We start from the raw sequence: 19998 nt of genomic DNA, 5'->3' as shown, positions 1-19998 counted from the left end.
ATTAAATTTCTTGGTTACGCAAGCTAAATTATGATTCAACTAAGCATTTTATTGCGCACCAGAAAATCTTTTTACTACTAATGAAATGGTTTTAATATTTAGTTGTGATTTCTGTGAGAAAAGGTTACATTTTTGACAAAATATACGAACAAATGACTGGTGTCACACATGTCAATGATTACGTTTTAAGTTCATTTATTTATTTATTTAATGGATCACCAACAAATGAAACACTGGCTTAAACATAGGGTACAAAAATATCAAAACATGACATGTGCTCACTTAATTATAGGTAATCACAACTAACATCTAGTTCTAATACCAAATGATTATAAAATTAATTAAATCTGAAAGAAAAAACAAAAAATAAAAGGAACAAAAATAAATCAGATAAAATTTTTAAAAACAAAAAATTAAAAAAAAGTTTAACATAAGCTAACTTGAAAGAAAAGGAAAATATTCTGTTTTGGAATCAAAATTTGTTCATACATATTTCGGTAGTACTCCTGAGTTTGAAGCAATGCTTAGTCGTGAATTAGAAATTAAGTATGGCTCCCTTCATTGGCTTCAACTTTAGGAAAAGCTTATCACGTATGTTATTATTTTGACGGACTATATTGAGCTAGTGGAAATGTTGAAATAAATTTAAAAATTAAAGAATTTAAATCTTTAAATAGTTAATTTAGTAAAATAATGTCGTTACACAGTTTTTGACGTCTGCTTTTAAAATAAGTGTGATATTATTTAACAACTTGTCTGATGTCAAAGTATTTATAATTTTGAGTCACCAACAATGTCTTGTTAGGAAGCTGTTATGAGTTTATTGTTATTAATAGACACTCAGCACCTCAGTAGAGGTTGTCCCACGTTTCATTGTAATTGCAGCCTAACGCAATTACCTTAAAAGCCTGTCAGAGGAGCTAAATTTAATGAACTCCAAAATAAAGTGAATTGTCTTATGTAATCCGAGGGTATTTTTTTGTTTTTGTTACTCGAATTCGAACTAGTGTACTCATTTTTTATTAACGTTAACAAAGAAATTATAACATTTTGGAAATATTTATAATATACATTTATGCTTGATATATCTTACGTTAGCTAAAAGCTACGCTAAATGTTTTATTACTCACTATTTTAAGTACCATAAAATACTAGTATGTTCAAATGTTGAAAATTAATTCAACAAACAATTTACATATCAGAATTTTATTGGCTAATTTCACTGAGCCTTCTGGTTTAAAACCGACGTCAATTACTTAATTTTAAATATTGATTATATTAAAAGATATAAGTACATACTTAAAGCATATTTACTGTGTGAAATTAAGTGATTGAAGAGGTTGGCGCTGAGTTTTAGAGGTATGCCATTGCGAGCTAACGAAATGAAAAAATAATATTTAGGTTTATAGTGCAAATATTTGTTTTGCCTAGAATTAGACTTCGGTTCGTTCGTATAATGTTCAGAGTTAAATTTTATTTAAATTATTTTCAAATGCGAAGAATGTTAAAGGTTAAAAGTTTTATTATTAAGTTGAAACATGATTCATGCTTATTAACTATTTTTATTATTTATCGCAAACAGCATTATGTATATACAAGTAAAGGGTCAAAACGGGGGCAGTGGTAAAGATGTGGCAATGAAAGTAGCACTTCACATATACTATTTTATGTTATATACTATTTTATGTACTATTATATGTTCTAAAAAAACGTATTTTTTTTAGAATCTTATCGACAAATAAACTAAGACTAGGATTATGACAAATGATAATTTGTTGTATCATTACCCTTGTGTATTATTTTTTAGGATTCTTTGAATTACCTGGACAATGTTATAAGAGTGAAATAGTAGAAATTGACTAAACAATAAAAATGGCCGATTAACGTATTTTTTAATTTATTTTTAAACAGTATGCAACCAGTTCGCACGAGGCGTGTTCGCTATGCTTGGAGCTGTGACACCGGAATCCTTCGACACGCTGCATTCTTATACAAACACATTCCAAATGCCTTTCGTGACTCCGTGGTTCCCAGAAAAGGTGAGTAAACATTTTAAATCGAAAAGCATCAAGTGTTTTTTTTTCGAACCTGACAGCTTGAGTTGTGAGCCGGCTAAGGTTAATATAGCGTTTCGGTCTGAAGGCTGAGGCAGCCGTTGTAACTATACTGAGACCTTAGAACTTATAACTCAAGGTTGGTGGCGCATTTACGTTGTAGATGTCTATGGTTCCAGTAACCACTTAAAACCAGGTGGGCTGTGAGCTCGTCCATCCATCAAAGCAACAAAAAAAGAAAAAGAAAAAAATGCACAAAGGCATTAGACAAAATTTTAGGGTTACCCGAAATTTAAAAAAAAAATCTTGAAAATTTATTGTCCGTATGGTTCGGAAACTATTTTGTGAGCGGGTTGCTTGCAAATGGAAATTAGTCTAACTCTGTGAGTGTCAACATAACTGCAGTAGTTTGAAACCTGAAAGTTTCGACTGAACCCATTTATATTCATTAAGTCAACGAAATTACTAGTCTTTCGACGGAGTTAGAAGATGTAATTTAAAGTATTGTATAATTTATTTTGATGAATTATTGTTTCGAAAACAGAAATAATATTTAATTTAATAATACTTCTTAAATATTTTTGAATATTCATATTGAAAAATAATTGAATTAAACTCTTATTGAAAGCAATACAACAAATTAGTTTTACCTTTCTCTTATGTCAGTAACTTGATTTAACATAACTTAAAAAAAAAAGTAAACTATGTATTAAAAAAATTCCGGCTTGCATCAACTAGAAACAGGACAGTTCAGAAATTATCTTAAGTTTTATAGCTAAACATATTATTATTATTGTAAGAGAAAAATATAATCAGATGATATTGTAATTCAAAAACATATTTTTTCATTATAGTGTTCCCAGAACATATTATGCACATAGCAATACCTAAAAAAACAAAGTTAATCATTGAAATGAATTACCACATCATTGAATAGAGGAAATTTATAACAATGACTTCATGCGGGCTTAAGAAAACATTCTCCTCCATTACGTGTTAGTAAAATATTGTTTCTTCGATCAGGTAATTCCACCGTCATCTGGTTTGATTGATCACGCAGTGAGCATGAGACCAGACTATCACAGGGCTATTGTGGATACTATAATTTACTACGGATGGAAAGATATCATCTACATGTACGACTCGCACGATGGTATGTTTTTTGTACTAGTTGATTTTTATATAGATTCATTTTTTAATATGTCAAACATAAAACGTACATGTCGGCGTTACGCCAGGATTTTCACACATAAGGTCTATTACGATGAAAATGCAATACAATTCTATAAGACGTTAACATTACTTGTTTATAACAAAAAGTCACGTCTCAGTTTTTACACAATTTGCTTTTTTTTTGTTGGTTATAGCAACTACAACTTTTTATATACATACAAATATGTAATTACTACGAAACAATTCACAAAATATAGCTTAATATTCACAATAGATATTTTAGTGTTTTTACATGACTGGCATTAATTTATTTTATATAAATTACTTTTAACTATGTAATTAATATAAACTAACATTGTTATTATCCAGCCTAATAATAGATGGTCATAATTTACATAGCAATTACAATATTTAATTAAATTATTAATGCTAATTATAATTAATATTTATGCTTAATTATTATTTAATTATTTATACAGTCATTTGTGTTTTTAAACCAAAATATAAACATTAAACATATTCTGAACATTTTCACATCAAAACAGTGTCTACTAAATATGAAATATGGTATAATAACAGTTTCATCTTGCTAATAATAAATAAATAATAAAATAGAATAAACTAAACTATAATATATCATATTAATTATTACTAATAGTGGCGTTTGCGCCCATGTACCCTATATACAACTTTTTTTTTTTTGTAACTTATTCTCTAAGCTTAGTGATATTCCCGTAAACAAAATTTATAGGAAGCATTTTATTTGCACTTAGAAATAATTATCGACCTCAATCTAACCAACAATCCCAAAAGCTTCAATTGAAATAACTTTAATAATGTATTTTAGGAACACAAACAAACAATCGCCTGTTTCCAAAGTAAAACTTTGACGGATTACCGTTAGGTACTTTAATTGCTTTAAACTAATAACAAATAGTTTCAGAATACTTGGAAAACTACGTTGGTTGACATTTCTATTTGACTTTGAACTTCTCATACGAAAAGTTAGCCGCCGCGTCGGTTAGAAGTCTTCAAAGTGTCTTTAACGTCGTTAAGAACACATTTAATATTCTTCGCTCAAATAATCGTATTGGCACATTAAAGAGTACACCTGCTTCTTGAATTCCGAACAAACTTTACTAATCATTGATCTTACAATTACAATGGAAATGTAGACGAAAATTTTACATGAATCATTAGAAAACGAACAAAGAAAGAAAGATAATGTCCTTTCCTTTGTACTCATGGTACGGCCTGTTTAAAGATAACAGGTAACCAAGAAAACGACTATATCCGTGTTGTTTTTTCGGATTAACTTTTTTAATATCGGTGGATATTAAGATAAAGGGAGACAAGAAACGGGGTGAGTCGCGATCTCCCGGGAAGTTGAGGATTACTATTCTCTTTATCGTTTTGCTTTACAACAGAAAATGGTGGTTTTATAAATCGTAAATTGTACAGCTCGCCTGGGATTACAGCGGAGTCAGTTCCTCCGATAATAAAATGTCGACACGAAAGAGATTGCGGCGAAAACGTTCGCTGCGGCTAATAGTCGCTGCAGCATTTTAATGGCGTGCCTATCGCCTATGGAAGAGCGCCAAAACTCCTTTTTTAATTCGAACGCGTGGCCTGTCGATAGATATACAATACGTCACATTGTGGCTCACCCGAACCTACGGGTTTTCCGATGCCCCTGTGTTCAATTTTCCTTTCAGACATTACGCTTTGTTTCCGAATTCATTCTTTTTTTTTGTATTACTGTTTGGGCGTTACTGAATCCGATACCATAACTAAAAGGACTGCAGATGATGTTTGAAAAAGCGGTGGAGAAAATTCTGTAAATATTTGTTTGTCTTTCATTATAAGATCAAATAAACGGATTGTTAAAAAAAAAAACAGTGTTTATATAGATTATAACAAAAGAATTTGGTCATTTTTTTGGTACAAGTCCCAAAGGTGAGTGGCAATAAGTAATATTTATAGTTTAGGAACGGAGCACCTTAGTCGGGCCCGCCCAGAACCAAGTTCGGGTTATGAAACTTTGCGGGATTTATACGCAAAGAGTGAGCTTACAAATAATAATGTATGTATCCCAAAACGATCAACTTTAGTTGGAATTTTCTTCTTGAACAATTTTCATTTTATCGACACCCTCAGCACGAAATTCAAAATTGTTTGCAATATCGCTAGTAGCAAGCACATTTTCTGTACATACAAATGTGGACTAAAGTATTATAAATTGTAATTAACTACTTTGAATACTAGAAGCTGACTGCCAAGTTAAAGTTTCTCGAAGTGATGTGATTCGCAAGCAACAATCAGGCTAATAAATTTCTAGATCTTGAATATTCCAAATTAAAGTAAATCTAAACTTTTCATCAAAAGCTTAGAAACTTTGGTTTTAAGAAATTTGAATACCTTCCATGCTTTATAGATATCGACGCTTGAAAGGCAAACGTGACTAAGCGACAATAACTGCTTTGTACATAAATGACAGGTAATAACCACATTCGACGTGCAAAAAAAATATATTTCTACTCGTATTAAAATCATTTCAATCCTACAGCTAGTATCGTTAAAATAATTTTTTTTTTAAGTATTTCAACTTTAAAATAGTCTACTGTAAAGTTCACGCATTGTCGCATAGTCACGTTTGCCTTTCAAGCGTCGATATGTATACACAAGGCAAATAATCGTTCCATTAAAAATATCACCTTTTTAATATTAGTACATAGATATAGTTGAGCAATAACGAAATATCATATACCAAAGTATACTTTGTCACGTTCGTCAGGGAATTTTAATGCGGCAATCCGCACAATACGGAATTTCATTCGATTATCGTACACCGGTTTCAATGTAAACTTTTATTGCCTTAACATTACTAGACCAACCTCGGTACTGAAAGCGCACCTAACGTTATTACAAGGTGTTTCTTTCCAGTTGCACCGGTTAGTTTTAGCTAAACGAGTTAATCGGAATTAGTAACGGAATTCAACAAGATAAATACAAGCACGATGTTGTGAGGATCGTTAGTGTAAATTATGTTTTCGTAAGATATTGCTGCGCTTTTAACATTTAAGATAAAGCGTAGTTGACTCAAGATTATAAAATGTTGTTTCAGTATGGGATAATTAACAATTGAGAGTAGAATGCACATTTTTGGCTGAAGCAAAATAATTTTGATCAGGATACTTATACTCGCTTATGTTTAGAAAAGTTTTGAATATTTGAAAAAAAGTTGTTGGCTTTAAAGTATATAAATCACGTTTTATCTGATGCTTTGACTAATGCTACGTGATGTGCCGTCTATAAAACAAAACATCTTCTATCTCCAGAAGGCTCCAACGGGAGTCCTTGCGTTGAGCCGTGCGTCTGGTTGTAGTATTGACCATAGTAATCGCTTTGAATGAATTAATTGCATGAATATCCATCCACAGCTTTGAAAACTTCGTGAAGGCTTCTGATCAACTTTGTAATAAATAATCTACATTAAAATAAATTTTGGCTCTGGCTTAAAATCGAGTCGTACAACTTCTTTGTACTATAAATTAATGTATCTTACTGTAACGTATCTTTAGTGACTTAGAATTTTAATTTCGTTGAATACTAAATTGTACTTAGTTTTGAATGCTAAGTTCTCATCAAACCTATTGAATTAAATCAATGGACTAATTCAATAGTAGGGAGGGTACGTAAGGCTTTCAGACATAATTTACGCAATGAAATAGATTGGACCTATCAAATTTGTTTTATTCGCCGAATATAAAAGACTGATGGGGTGAATTTAATATTAATTTAATTGAAACAAATTGAATTGAAATATACATAATTATGACTAATTGCTTACCTGGTTTTTTCAAAGCATCTTCGAGTTTTTTTGCTTCATGAGAAGAGCATCTGAAGGTCCTACAAATTTTAAGCAAAAAAATAATTGAAGTAGATATCGCATTTGAAAGCAAAAAATATGTATTTAGCGTTCATATTATTTAAGAATTAAATGTCTAATTATCCATTAGTTCTCTTTAAAAAACCAAGTGAAATGCAATTTAAGTTCGAGACTTTTTAGATCGTTGCAAAAGTTTCAGTAGTGTTGAAACGAAACCAACCAATATCTGATTCTAAATCGTATAAAGGCCATTACTTTCAAAAATGACATTGATGTTTTTCGATAACGTCTCCGCTATATACCATTGGACAAAATCAATCAAGTCGAGAATGGGTTGGAACTCGGAATGCCCGAAACGTGAAGAATCCGCTTTGCGAACTTTAGTCTGAGCGAATTAAATTTTGAGTTTTTTTTTAGCTTTTGTACAAGTATTTTTACGAGTATTTTAGATTAGATTTAGTTGTGAGTTACGGCGTCGAGATTTTATGATACATAACATTAATAAAAGAACCGAATAGTGTATTAAATAAAAATACGTAAGTATTTTTTTTGTGACAAAAATATTTCTTCATCAAGGCGCGTGGAAAGAGTCTAGGAGGCCTAACAGTTCAAGATGGCTGTTTTGCTAAAGCCACGAACCAACCTGCCAACAAATATTCGCGGATTAGTGGACATGTACTATTGTTTCTTTTAAAATTAGTATTAGTAGCATTCAACATTAGTGAAAGTACTTATATACAAAGGATCCGTGAAGACGTCTCTAGGAAGATGATTACTCTGCGAGCTCGAGGGTATAATATGTGATCTCTATGATGAGTAGATTATAGTGACGCATCGTTGATACAAAGTAGTGCTACAAGGCTATTTTAATATACTTACGGATTAGTTTGTAACCTAGATAATCTCAAAAATTCACATGTCGTATCGATGATCGGGTCCACTAGTCTGTTATATAAAAATACATGAGAATCACCTAAAGCACCTGTAGAAGCATACGAACAACTATTCTAGAACAGTTCTCGTATGCCAGTTGCAATCGTTCCAAGACGGCGATTATGGTATTGATAAACACAGATCATGGACAATCGAAACAAAAATTTGAAGCGCTGTTGGATGTTAGCTCTTATGAAACGAAACAACAATTTGTCGCCGTATTGAAATTCGGACGATAAACTGTCGAGTAACACCTGAAATTATTGAAAAATACAAAGAAAAAGAAACTAAGTATTACATGACATGACTTCTGGCTACACGCGAATTGCTCTTCGAAAGGCGTGAATGGTAATATTTGTTTCATTCAAATCTTTCAAATCAGATGAGACCAGAAGGAAGTAAGCCGCTATGAAATCTTAAAACCTGGGGAGATAATGGCAGCCAATCTCTATCAGTTGTAACAAATTGAAAGGCGTTTAAGCCAGACACAGCGAAGGAAACGGTTGCAATGAAAGGACAGATATGACAAGATCGTTTTACTGCACGATAATGATAGGTCACGTATTGCCAAAAGAAGACATCTTAGCCCATCTGCTGTATTTCGTAGATATTGAACTACTATTTGATTAGCTGGATCGTTGACGCGTCAACTGAACACCAACAGGAGTGTGCAGCAAACGCCGAAAATCAGGTGTATGACGGGGTCGCGAGCAAAGATAGTCCCTCCGACGCGGAATCTGGATACTCTCCAAAATATGGGCAGTGATATAATATGTGTATTTGTATAATGATTTCAAAATCGACATTATTATAAAAACTAATGTATTTACTGGGACATAAAATGAAAAACCTTTTCCCACTAACAGATTTTTTTTGTCTAAAAAACAAACACATTAATTTTAATTGTATTAATGAAACGTAAAATAGTAATATAACTAGTAATATAATAAACGTGAATCTCATTTTTTAAGGGAGGCTAATTGCAGTTCTGTCCACTGAGTTGTGATATAATCAGGCAAATGAACTCGACTGCAAATTTCCTGTAAATAGAATAACTGGTATTTTGCTATTGTTAAATATTGCAGGTAGCTTTTTCCGATAAGTTCAGTAATTTTACTTTAAAGCCAGTCACTTCCTTAAACTCAAGATTTCAGAACGCCATTTCGATAACATGATACAATATGTCGATGGCACTCCGCTAGATCGAATCTGCGTATTCAAAAGGATTTGAAATCGAAAAGATGATATTCCATTTTTGTATTTATTACTTTTTGATATTCGCAACAGCCGAAATAACTACGTGCTACAAACATAAATTGTGAGTACGGTCCGTTTTGAATTTAGTATTAAATTGCTTTAGAATTCTAAATTTTACTTGGTTCTTCTTCTTGATTTAGAATATTTTAAATGAAATAGGTCGGTTCTGATCACTTGCTTCGTCTACGATGTTCATTCTCGGCAAAAAAAAATAGGTCTATTTTTGCCGTTCCGTAGTAACGCTTCATTATTCTGTTCCGGTCGGGAGAGCAGGATAACCGGCATCCCACGCACTATGTTGACGGGCTCAACATTGTGTACACTATAATGCTGAATTTTCGACTTTTTATTTTGACTGACTCTCGAGCGCGATAATCGAAGTACTTCTGCGAATTGGTCGATATGTAGCGTATTAAAAATATTTTTGACGATTTAATCTCGCGTGTTTATTTTCGTTATTCTATTTATATTGAAATTTCGAATAGTTTGTAGTTTTCGTGATCGGGTGCTATTATTATTTGTCGACATTTGAATATTGCGGTCGGTACCGTATAGGTATTTTTATATGAAAAACAATTCTTGAATTTTACGTTTCAATAAACATAGACCGATCTAATAGTACCTATATATTAGGGTCGGGAAGTTTTTTTGACTTAAGTTCATGCATAGGACAGCCCACACGGTTTCCGAATTTCATAGAAATGAAAACGTAAATATTCACGAAAAAAATCGTAATGGTAGATTATATATATGTAAATGTATATATGAATATGTTATGTGTAGACATACAAAGCGTAAACGATTGATTACTTTAATAACCAAATTGTAGGAGTTAACTATTCAGCACCTGAGGGTTTGGTATGAATTAATCTTTCATAAACATATAAAATGACACTTTGAATACCAAACAATCGATGGCAAAGTTATAATTAATAAAATCTAACTTTAATATAAATTTCCTAAAATTTTCTGTAATAAACGTAAGACGACAGTGCTGTAAACATGTGCATTTGTAAATTTTTTCTATTATTATCATTACTTCACTCACATTGATATCTTATACCTTTAAACGAGCAATTCTTGTATATTAATATATACTTGTATAATCTGAATCTCGGAAACGGCTTCAACGATTTTCACAAAATTTAGTATACAGGGGATTTCGGGGGCGATAAATCGATCTAGCTACGATTTATTTTCAGAAAACGTTGTTTTATTCGTGTTTTTAATAATCAACTCTTCCCGACATCTATTGGCGAATAATAATACTATTTTTCTTAATTGAGGGCAACTAACCGTTTTAAAGACACATCAAGATGGCGTTATCAAAAAAAAAAAACCAAGCAAAGCTCGTCCATCATCTAATTTCATTTAAGTTGCGAACAATGCTGTAGATTTGAACAAATAGTTTTGCTGAAATTTTTTAGTCGAATAAAGACGTAAGATAATGTTACTTTAAGTAGTACTAGTGATTGTGTTCGGCTTTGCTTATTGTACACAATTTTGATAGAATAAAGATGTTTCTCTCAATAACCTTAAAAATAAAGGCAATCATTTGTGAACAGTAAATAAGAGTGAAATAAGCTCGTGATGAAAATTAAAATATTTACTTTCGTGGTATTTTTAGATGTAATTTTACGCATTTTATTTCTTATTTTATTATTAGCCCTAGTGTTACGTTCATACGAAAATAAATACACGCCGATGTCATTCGTTTCTCATAACTTAAAGAAAAACATCATGGATGGCTTGTACTGCGCCAAGCTGCGGGTATCAAAATGTGAATTTATTGCAAATAACGGTAAAATTGTTGTTTATTCTATGTCGTAAACTGGGCCAAGAAGAGAGGCTTTGCTCGAGTATTTCACAGTATGAAGCATAAAATAATGAGTACAAGTAAAATAATGAGTATTTCACAAGATTATTCGAAGTTAAGAATTAAAATACAGTACAGTACCAGGCAATAAATATTGCACATCGATATTTAGAAAGAGACAGTCGTCTAATTTTGTTTTTATTGTAGGGCGTTACCTGTGTGCGATGAAACACTAACGATCCGGTATCTATGGAAATTAAATGTCAATTAGGTAATGTGCGACAGGTATAACGATCTACGAAACAAAAATTTACTGTCTCTTTCCCGCGTTCGATGTGCAATATTTATCGCCGGGTACTGTAATATCATTTTGGAATACAATAAAAATAATTAATAAATAATAAATTTTATGATATAAACTTTTTCGTAATATCTGCTTTTGAATAACTGCAAAACAAGTTAACATTGTGTGTACTCACACAAAGAACTAACTAATCCAACCTAAATGATCTGTTTGTTCTCCATTAAAACTCTTAATTTCAATTACTATTACTACGTACTACTGTTTGAATTCCTTGTATATTGAATGAAATTTGTAAAATAAAGGAGAATTCAAAACTTACATAATGATAGGCATATTAACTTAAATTATTATAAAACTAAAAAGGAAAACTATTGACCTTACATCCGGTTCAATAGTACCGAAACGATTCTAAAGCCTTTTCTGATTTCCTGTAATCACGAAACCGACAGTTCATTAATTTTCTCAGCCAAGTTCAAATAAAATGAATAAAATTACTTTAACTTTAGAATTTGAAAGCAAGACTCGGGGAGATCATGGATACTTCCGTGAAAACTTAATTACACTTTGCAGAATAAATATTCAAGGAAACACTTGCGGCTACCCTGTACTTAGCGATCGTGATAACCAACACTTTTCTTAAGGTTTTTTTTTTGTTTTTTTTTTTATTACTTAGATGAGTGGACGAGCTCACAGCCCACCTGGTGTTAAGTTGTTACTGGAGCCCATAGACATTTACAAACGTAAATGCGCCACCCACCTTGAGATATATGTTGTAAGGTCTCAGTATAGTTACAGCGGCTGCCCCACCCTTCAAGCCGAAACACATTACTGCTTCACGGCAGTAATAGGCACGGTGATCGTACCTACCCGTTCGGACTCACCAGTAATAAATACAGACTGCAACAAAAAAGTAAATACACACTGCAACAACATTGTCGCGCGCATATTTTCCATGCGAGCGTTTGATGTCAGGAACTCAGAAGCGTTCTGAGAATAAAAAAAAAAAATATCTGCACATAAGGTTGACACATAATCACCATCATTACCTACCGATGAGCCTTGCTAGTTACAAGACCATATAGACATCACAACGTATGAATACTGCCACCCACAATGAGACATGAGGTTACAGTTTCAATTAAATGACGTAGTGTCCGTCCACTCCTCAAACTGGAGTGTATGACTGTTTCGTGGGAGAAACGGCAAGATGGTAGTGGCAGCCTTATGTGCTAACAATCGCCTTACCGCCATTAAATCCAAGTTGTTTGCCTAAGTAGGTTTTTGTGAAGCTCAGAGTACGCCCAGCCTCTGATGAAAGCCTCAATCGCCTTTTAAGATATCCACGACAAGATACGTGATTGTGCTATTCTAAGCCGACAACATCCAGCCATAATCACCACACCAGTAGCACTCGCATTGGTTATTGGTAACTTACCCATTAATTTTTTTTTTTGATTCCTTACCCCCGCAAACCATCATCATTCGGGTACATAGATAGGTACTTCAAGAAAATAATATATCGGCTGTCCCACATTTCACAACCTTAACGCGTGACTGCTTCACTCACAGTAAAGTTAGTCACTAGCGCGAATAAGCCTTCCCTTTTTTACAAAACGATCTCCATTGATCACAAGAGGGTATTAATAAGTACTAGATGATGACCGGTTTTTTTTGATAACGCCATCTTGTTCTGTCTTTAAAGCGGTTAGTTGCCCTCAATTAAGAAAAATAGTATTATTATTCACCAATAGGTGTCGGGAAGAGTTGATTATTGAAAACACGAATAAAACAACATTTTCTGAAAATAAATCGTAGCTAGATCGATTTATCGCCTCCGAAATCCCCTGTATACTAAATTGTTTGAAAATCGTTGAAGCCGTTTCCGAGATTCAGATTATATACATAGTAATATATATTAATATACAAGATTTGCTCGTTTAAAGGTATAAGATTAAGAGCTAAGTAACTAAACCATTTGCCGTTGAACATTTAAAAGTGGATCAGTAATGAACGCAAATCGAATATATATTTGCTGAAATCATATCAAAGTTCGTTAACCGACATCAAACAAAACAACCGCACACTTAATACTCGTACATGAAAGAGCAGGAGCCTAGTCACGATATGATTCCCCACAACAGATTACGTTTGGTTTTCATTGTATTAATACTATTTGGATATTGTTATTAATTCTTGAGATCGTGGGCTCGGTACAAGGCTATTTCCTTAAGTCAAATGTAAATACTTAGTTCCCGATGGTTTTGCTTGAGGCAGTTCAGAAACTCGATCAAATCCAGAGGCTAGTTAAGAACTTGTTACAAGCCTACAAATATAAACTCATATTGGCAAGGCATTTGATAACCGTTCTACCCTATTCGACATAACGTATTCCAGTTTTCTTTTTATTTTTTTTATTGCCTTTGTAGGCAGACGAGCATACGGCCCACCTGATGGTGAGTGGTTACCGTCGCCCATAGACTTCAGCAATGCCAGGGGCAGAGCCAAGCCGCTGCCTACCGCAGTTTAAAAATTTCTGATGGTATTCATGAATCCTGAATACTATTACAACTATTAACATTTTATTGATCGAAATTTATAATTTTAAACATTCAAAATGGAATGGCAAAACTCATCCAAGCTCATACGCAACATGTCCTGTTATCATTAGTTAAGATATGAATAGATTTTCCGGCCGTCGATACAACGCGATAAATCCAGATTTGACTCAAAATCAAAACAGTTGATACGCTTTAATGTAATTTTTTTTTTCATTAATACTCATTCGTTAGTAGGGCAATTAAAGGGCAAGAAAAAATTGTATCGCAGACTAAAAACAACTTTGAGGCGATAACAACTGTTCGATCACGATCCACCTGGAACGCATTTTTCCAGCGACCAGTCATGTGGATTAAGAAATTACATAGGAAAATAGTGAAGGATACTACTAAGGATCAATACTCCTAACAGCTTGAAAAGGTAAGGATCGCATACCCATGTATTTTCATTTGCAGCCGAAGTAATCGGACCACTTTCATTAACAAGTAAAAGGAAAGAAAATTATAATTAAAAAAAAAATTCCTAATTTTCAAATAAAGTATATTTGACTGGCATCATACAAATTAAGGCAAAATAATAGATTAACTTCTAACTTACAAAAAATATTGCTACAAATTAATGCTAATTGATATTACGTATTTGCAAAAGGAACACAAGAAGTATAGAATTGTTAAATTTCAAAATAGAGCTCTTTAAGAGTCCATGATAAGGTAAGAACTAGAGGTCTATCAAATAATATTTTTAAAGCACGCAAAGAAGCCATATAATTATTTTAGAATCGGTGACAACGAGAGCTAAAGAAATTTTCTTACAAAGCCGTCGGTTGTATTACGGAAACGTGAAAGACTGGGTTCACAATATTTGGAACGGTCAAACAGGATATGGAGACTGGCATTTCGATAAAACGTCCGTAGCCGTCACGAGTAATATGTATATACCTACATATATACGGAAATCCCCAATACTGATTACACTTATTTCCTGTTCGCAGGAGTGTGTCGCAAAAATTACTGGAAATATAGAGATAAAATTTGATGTATTCAATCAGTACTTTAGACGGAAAAACTTTCTCTCGTGTGATTTTTTGTTGAAATAACAATTAGTGACTCTGATTACTAAGTACACCATGAGATTCAATTTTGATTCACTGAGTCAAAATTTTTAATAAAAATATTTAGTATTCTGGGTTTGAGCTTTTTGTGTAAGTGTTTCTGGTTCCTATAACAGAAGAAAATCTTAATTTGGGGGAACTGCAATTCAAAGGCTTTACTGGGTCTGCTAATGGGGCTCAGCCTGAGAGACTTTGCTAAAGCGTTTCGGTTTGAAGGGTGGGGCAGCCGTTGTAACTATACTTGAGACGTTAGAACTTATATCTCAAGGTGGGTGGCGCATTTACGTCTTAAATGTCTATGGGCTCCAGTAACCACTTAATACCATGTGGACTGTGAGCTCGTCCACTCATCTAGCAATAAAAAAAGTCTACCCTAGCATGAGCAGTGCTTTGCTGAATTTACCACCGAATCGGAATCGCGACCCACTGAGAAGATCTGATGAAAAACATAGTGGGTAGTGATTTATTGTTCAATGTGATACCTACTAAATACTACGACTGTTTCAGGCTGCTCTTAATACAATTCAATTAAGACTAATTCAAGCTGACAAGTTAGGGGCATTTATTTACTTTGAAGCTCTCTATAGAAGTTCTCGTAATCAATCAGCACCAAGTTAGGCCAGAAAATCGGTGATCTTAACTCTCATTCTTCGCAATATTAATAGAGCGTAATTGCTAAAAATTCTAAAAGCAACTCAAAAAAATTCAAATGGCTCATTTTGTAGTTGTCAATTTTTTTTATTATACATAGTATTTTCTTTACTTCTTGACACCTTTGCTTCCAAAACATGCACAATCTACGAATACTTCTGACACGGGGATATCAAGATTAATCATTATAAAATTACCACGTGAATAACAAAAAAATTATCCACGGCTACGACTCATGTATTTTAGTTAACCACGTTAGATAGGTACGTCGAGGTTTGATCCTGGTAATCTCTCTACCACGATTTTGTATATACAACATGTTTCTAAGAAAATTGTTTTTCGGGCATATTTGCATTATATCTAGGGTGAGCTAAAGTAAAACAATACCGCTAAATAATTTATTTATTAAAATCAATAACACACGATTAACATTTTTGCGTAATGATAGTCTTACTCCATATTTATTACTGTTTATCAAAAGTCTGAGGTTTTTGTGATTCACTATTTTAAAAGCATAATAATTTTGGTATACTAATGAAGTAATTTGGCAAGAGATCTCGTTTCAAGTGCTTGTGAGCTGACCGATCCTTTTCAACTTTATACAGACTCATTAGTAAGACAACGAGACCGACTTCTGTTCCGGAAAAACCCTGCGAAAAAATCAAAGAGACATCTTAAATTTAAAATTTAAGAAACAAGGTTATTTTTATGAACTTGAAATCCAATCTTTGGAAAAGTTCATCATCATCATCATCTTAGGCCTTCAGCCCAGGGCGGACCTTAGCCTGGTCCAGTATGTCTCTCCAGACTGCTCTGTTTAGGGCTTTCTCCTTCCAGTTCCTGACATCGATAACTTTGAGGTCACGCTCCACGCCATCCAACCATCGGAGTTTGGGTCTGCCACGACTTCTGCGGCCCTCTGGTTTACCATAGAGTAGTTGTCTTTTGGAAAAGTTCATGATATCTGTCAAAATGAAACAGGCCAAAAACAAAACGATTCAAAATTTCCAGAATTATCTTTTATAAAAAACATTGTTTTTAATTTAAGAAGGAGATCAAAACAAAGCAACGAAATCAGTGGGATTGCTTTCGAGAAAATAATTTAATTAATTTAAACGGAACTTACCTACATGATCTTCCTTATTTGAAATTAATAAAGCTAATTAATTTTACGCTACAAAGAGCATGGGAGTGAGGCTCTCAGAGAACTGCAAACAGCATTTCGAATATGCTTATTGCAATTGCGACTCTCAGAGATCGTTATAGTGACTGTAAGTACGTAATAGACTAGGTTAATTTTTTATTGGCCCGTATCCAATACCCGTGATGACTTTTTAGCGAACTCCCAGTCACAAAACGAGTGAAAGCCTTCGCACAGTTTCTGATTACTTTATTAAGTGAATCATTAACTTATCTTGATATAATTACTGCCGATTGAAAATCTAAGTTCTTTGATATACAAATGTTGAGTTTAAATATTCATATTAATAAGTATATCATTTTGTCTGCTAGTCGTAGTTTCTTTACTAGTGATATTGTCGTATGGTTTTGTAAGTTTTTTTAATTGTACCTCAAATTAGCAATGCGTCCCTGTTTCAGAATAGGCTGCTCTGAATGCCACCATAGGAGTGTTAAGGACGCTTATCATGAGTTCGCCTTTGAGTTAATTATACACCCAGATCCATAAGATCTCTTGCGACTCCAAATACAAGTTCTCTAATAATATCAAGTACATACTGCACGAGAAAATTATGCTCCATTGGTAATGGTATATCCAGTTTTAAACCACAGTTGAGTATATATTTTTTTAATTATTTCCATTATATATTTTGAGATAAACATTCGCATCTCATCAAATACTCTATGAATGTGACAACTTGCCAAAAGACCACAATGGATATCTTGGAACACGGTGATCTTATTCCCCAACATTATAGCAAAATTAACTCGAGAGATGTTTAAGAAAGTGGATTAAGATCAAAAACCTAACAAAAGAAGCTAAGGTTCGGAATATCACGCGATTCGTCGCCCAGTTCCTTAATTTCAACACAAGGACATATACGTTGACTTATCTTTTTATTTTGGTGAGCAATTAACAAGTGATATTCACTTAAAATGTGGCTTAAAGAATATTATAGCCTGTTTTTCAAACCACCCGAAATAAAATATAGTCTAAGTGGGCGAAACCACGGCTGGGTAACTAGTAGTGAATAAATTCTAAAATAAATTGAGTAAGCATTTAGATAAAAATAATTACCTTAACAAACGTAGCGTGTCAAAATCGTACTGAGCGTGAAATTGAAATGACATCGATTCACATGTTCACGTCGCTATATACTGTAGGCGACGTAACATGTGGGCTGTATGGATTTGTCCTGTAGCTTCTACAGTACAATCATGTATTATGGAAGTAGGTTACCAATTCGAGGGCTCATCAATAAAAAGTCTCATTTAACAAACAAATTACATAATTTTCCCCCTCACTCCTCCAGCTGCTACGGTGGTTCGTTCACTGTGCACTCTGTGCGTCTGTGGAACTCAGTTCAACACTCAATCCCTGCAAGTTCCTCACTTGAAGTATTCAAGAAGGCATTAAAGGAGCACTATCTATCAATTTAGTATTACTTATATGTATTTATTTTATGTATTTCATTATATATGTACGTGTATGTTATTTATGTGTGTAATTGTGCATGTATATCGTTTGATATATTATATATTAGTGTTTATTTTTATTATTTTTGTTGTTATTGTCTATAGTATCAATAATTAAATTAATTAGATTGTACTCATCTACCCACTCATGTAAAGCTTCCTTCTTTAAGAACGGTTAGCTGGTAGATAACTCAATTGTTGAGTTAAGCTCGCCATTTTTTTTATATCTTATCGCAATTACTGTATTATATTAACTGTGTGTACAAATAAATAAAAAAAGAGAATAATTGCAAGTGTAATAATTTTCAATCTTAAAACAAGCGCTTATTGTTTTACATTACATGCCATAGTGGCATTCGTGCATTTCGTTTTGGCATACCATTCAGCATACCTTTCAATTGTGACATGAGTGTATGCGTCGTATTCAAACTGATTTTGAAACATGCATTGGAAATGCGGACAGCGTAAAAGCACGTCAGTACAAATGGTATTGGGTGAAGCATTTTTGATTATTTCGCTTTCAATCAGAATTGAACGTGTACATTTTCTTTTCAGTCTTACCATAGATTTTAAGGAGCTTGTTTAGAATATTTAGAACTATTTATTAGTATCACATGTAATTATTTGAACTTCGAGCAGATTGGTGTGAGTTATTCGCTAACACCTTATTGATTTATGGATTAATTATCTATTCTGTCCATTATTTGGGGTTTAATTTTTGATCCCTTAAAAAACAATTAAGAACTTAAAACCATTTCAATTGTGAATTCACAGTTAAATATTATAGCACAATTTAGTAAAACACTGCCATATTTGTTAGCAGATGTGTCTAAAAACTATGTAAAGTAGGGCACAATAGATACGTACAGTCTCACTGTGCTTCATTATCTTCGCGCCAAAATTCAAGACTGAATTCAACTGCAGCAAACTTTTGGCATCTAATATACGAACGTTTATGAAATTCTAATACTCCGCACAGTTTCCTACCTAGCAACCTATCACTTCCACTCGCGCATTGTATAAATTGAATTCCGAATCGACTCCCGCACGACATCCCATCTTGTCAGCATTTTTAAGTATCGTGTTTTAATGAGTTTTTGTGTAGTATACAGGATTTTTGTTTTATGCTCATGTAATGGTGTTGACTGTTGTTATAGAATAATGTATTTCATATAGTATGTTTTATTGTTTATAGTAGATTTATTTTATCGAAAATAAATATTGTTATTGTTTACCATGTAACATGTCATTGTATTATTATTTACCATAAGAAATGCGTCAATTTAGCCGAGTTGAACTTTTCAACTAAGCAACGTTTATTAGCATCAATCATTTTTATTGCTACATTCTTTTACCCATCATTTTCTTGCTGTAGGTTTTATTGTTATTCAACCTTAATGTTAGATATGTAGTAATAGTAACTATGTTTATATAGTTCCATCTTAAAAGAAAGAAAATAGCTTCGAGCAAATAAAACTCTCAAAAACACATCCGTATCTGGTAAGGCAGTAAATTTGTAGGGGTGATTGACAAAGTCTAGACAGCAAGAGTAAATCCAGTCTTAGCTGTTACATCGGTGTCAACAATATAACAGTTGAT

At 33.0% G+C, this 19998-nt stretch overlaps 1 protein-coding gene across 1 annotated transcript in view; it reads left to right on the top strand.

The window, feature by feature from the left end:
* The window catches only part of LOC101740977 (glutamate receptor 1), a 79470-nt gene that overhangs the window by 25485 nt on the left and 33987 nt on the right, over positions 1 to 19998 (top strand). Inside the window, exons 3-4 of the mRNA XM_038013394.2 lie at positions 1912 to 2039; positions 3078 to 3207. Coding sequence (XP_037869322.1) covers positions 1912 to 2039; positions 3078 to 3207 — 258 coding nt within the window. The remainder of the gene's footprint in view (positions 1 to 1911; positions 2040 to 3077; positions 3208 to 19998) is intronic.

The sequence above is a fragment of the Bombyx mori genome, chromosome 1, assembly GCF_030269925.1.
Source record: "Bombyx mori chromosome 1, ASM3026992v2".
Lineage (NCBI taxonomy): Eukaryota > Metazoa > Arthropoda > Insecta > Lepidoptera > Bombycidae > Bombyx > Bombyx mori.
Note: the sequence above shows the minus strand (reverse complement) of the source record. Positions and strands in the feature narration are given on the sequence as shown.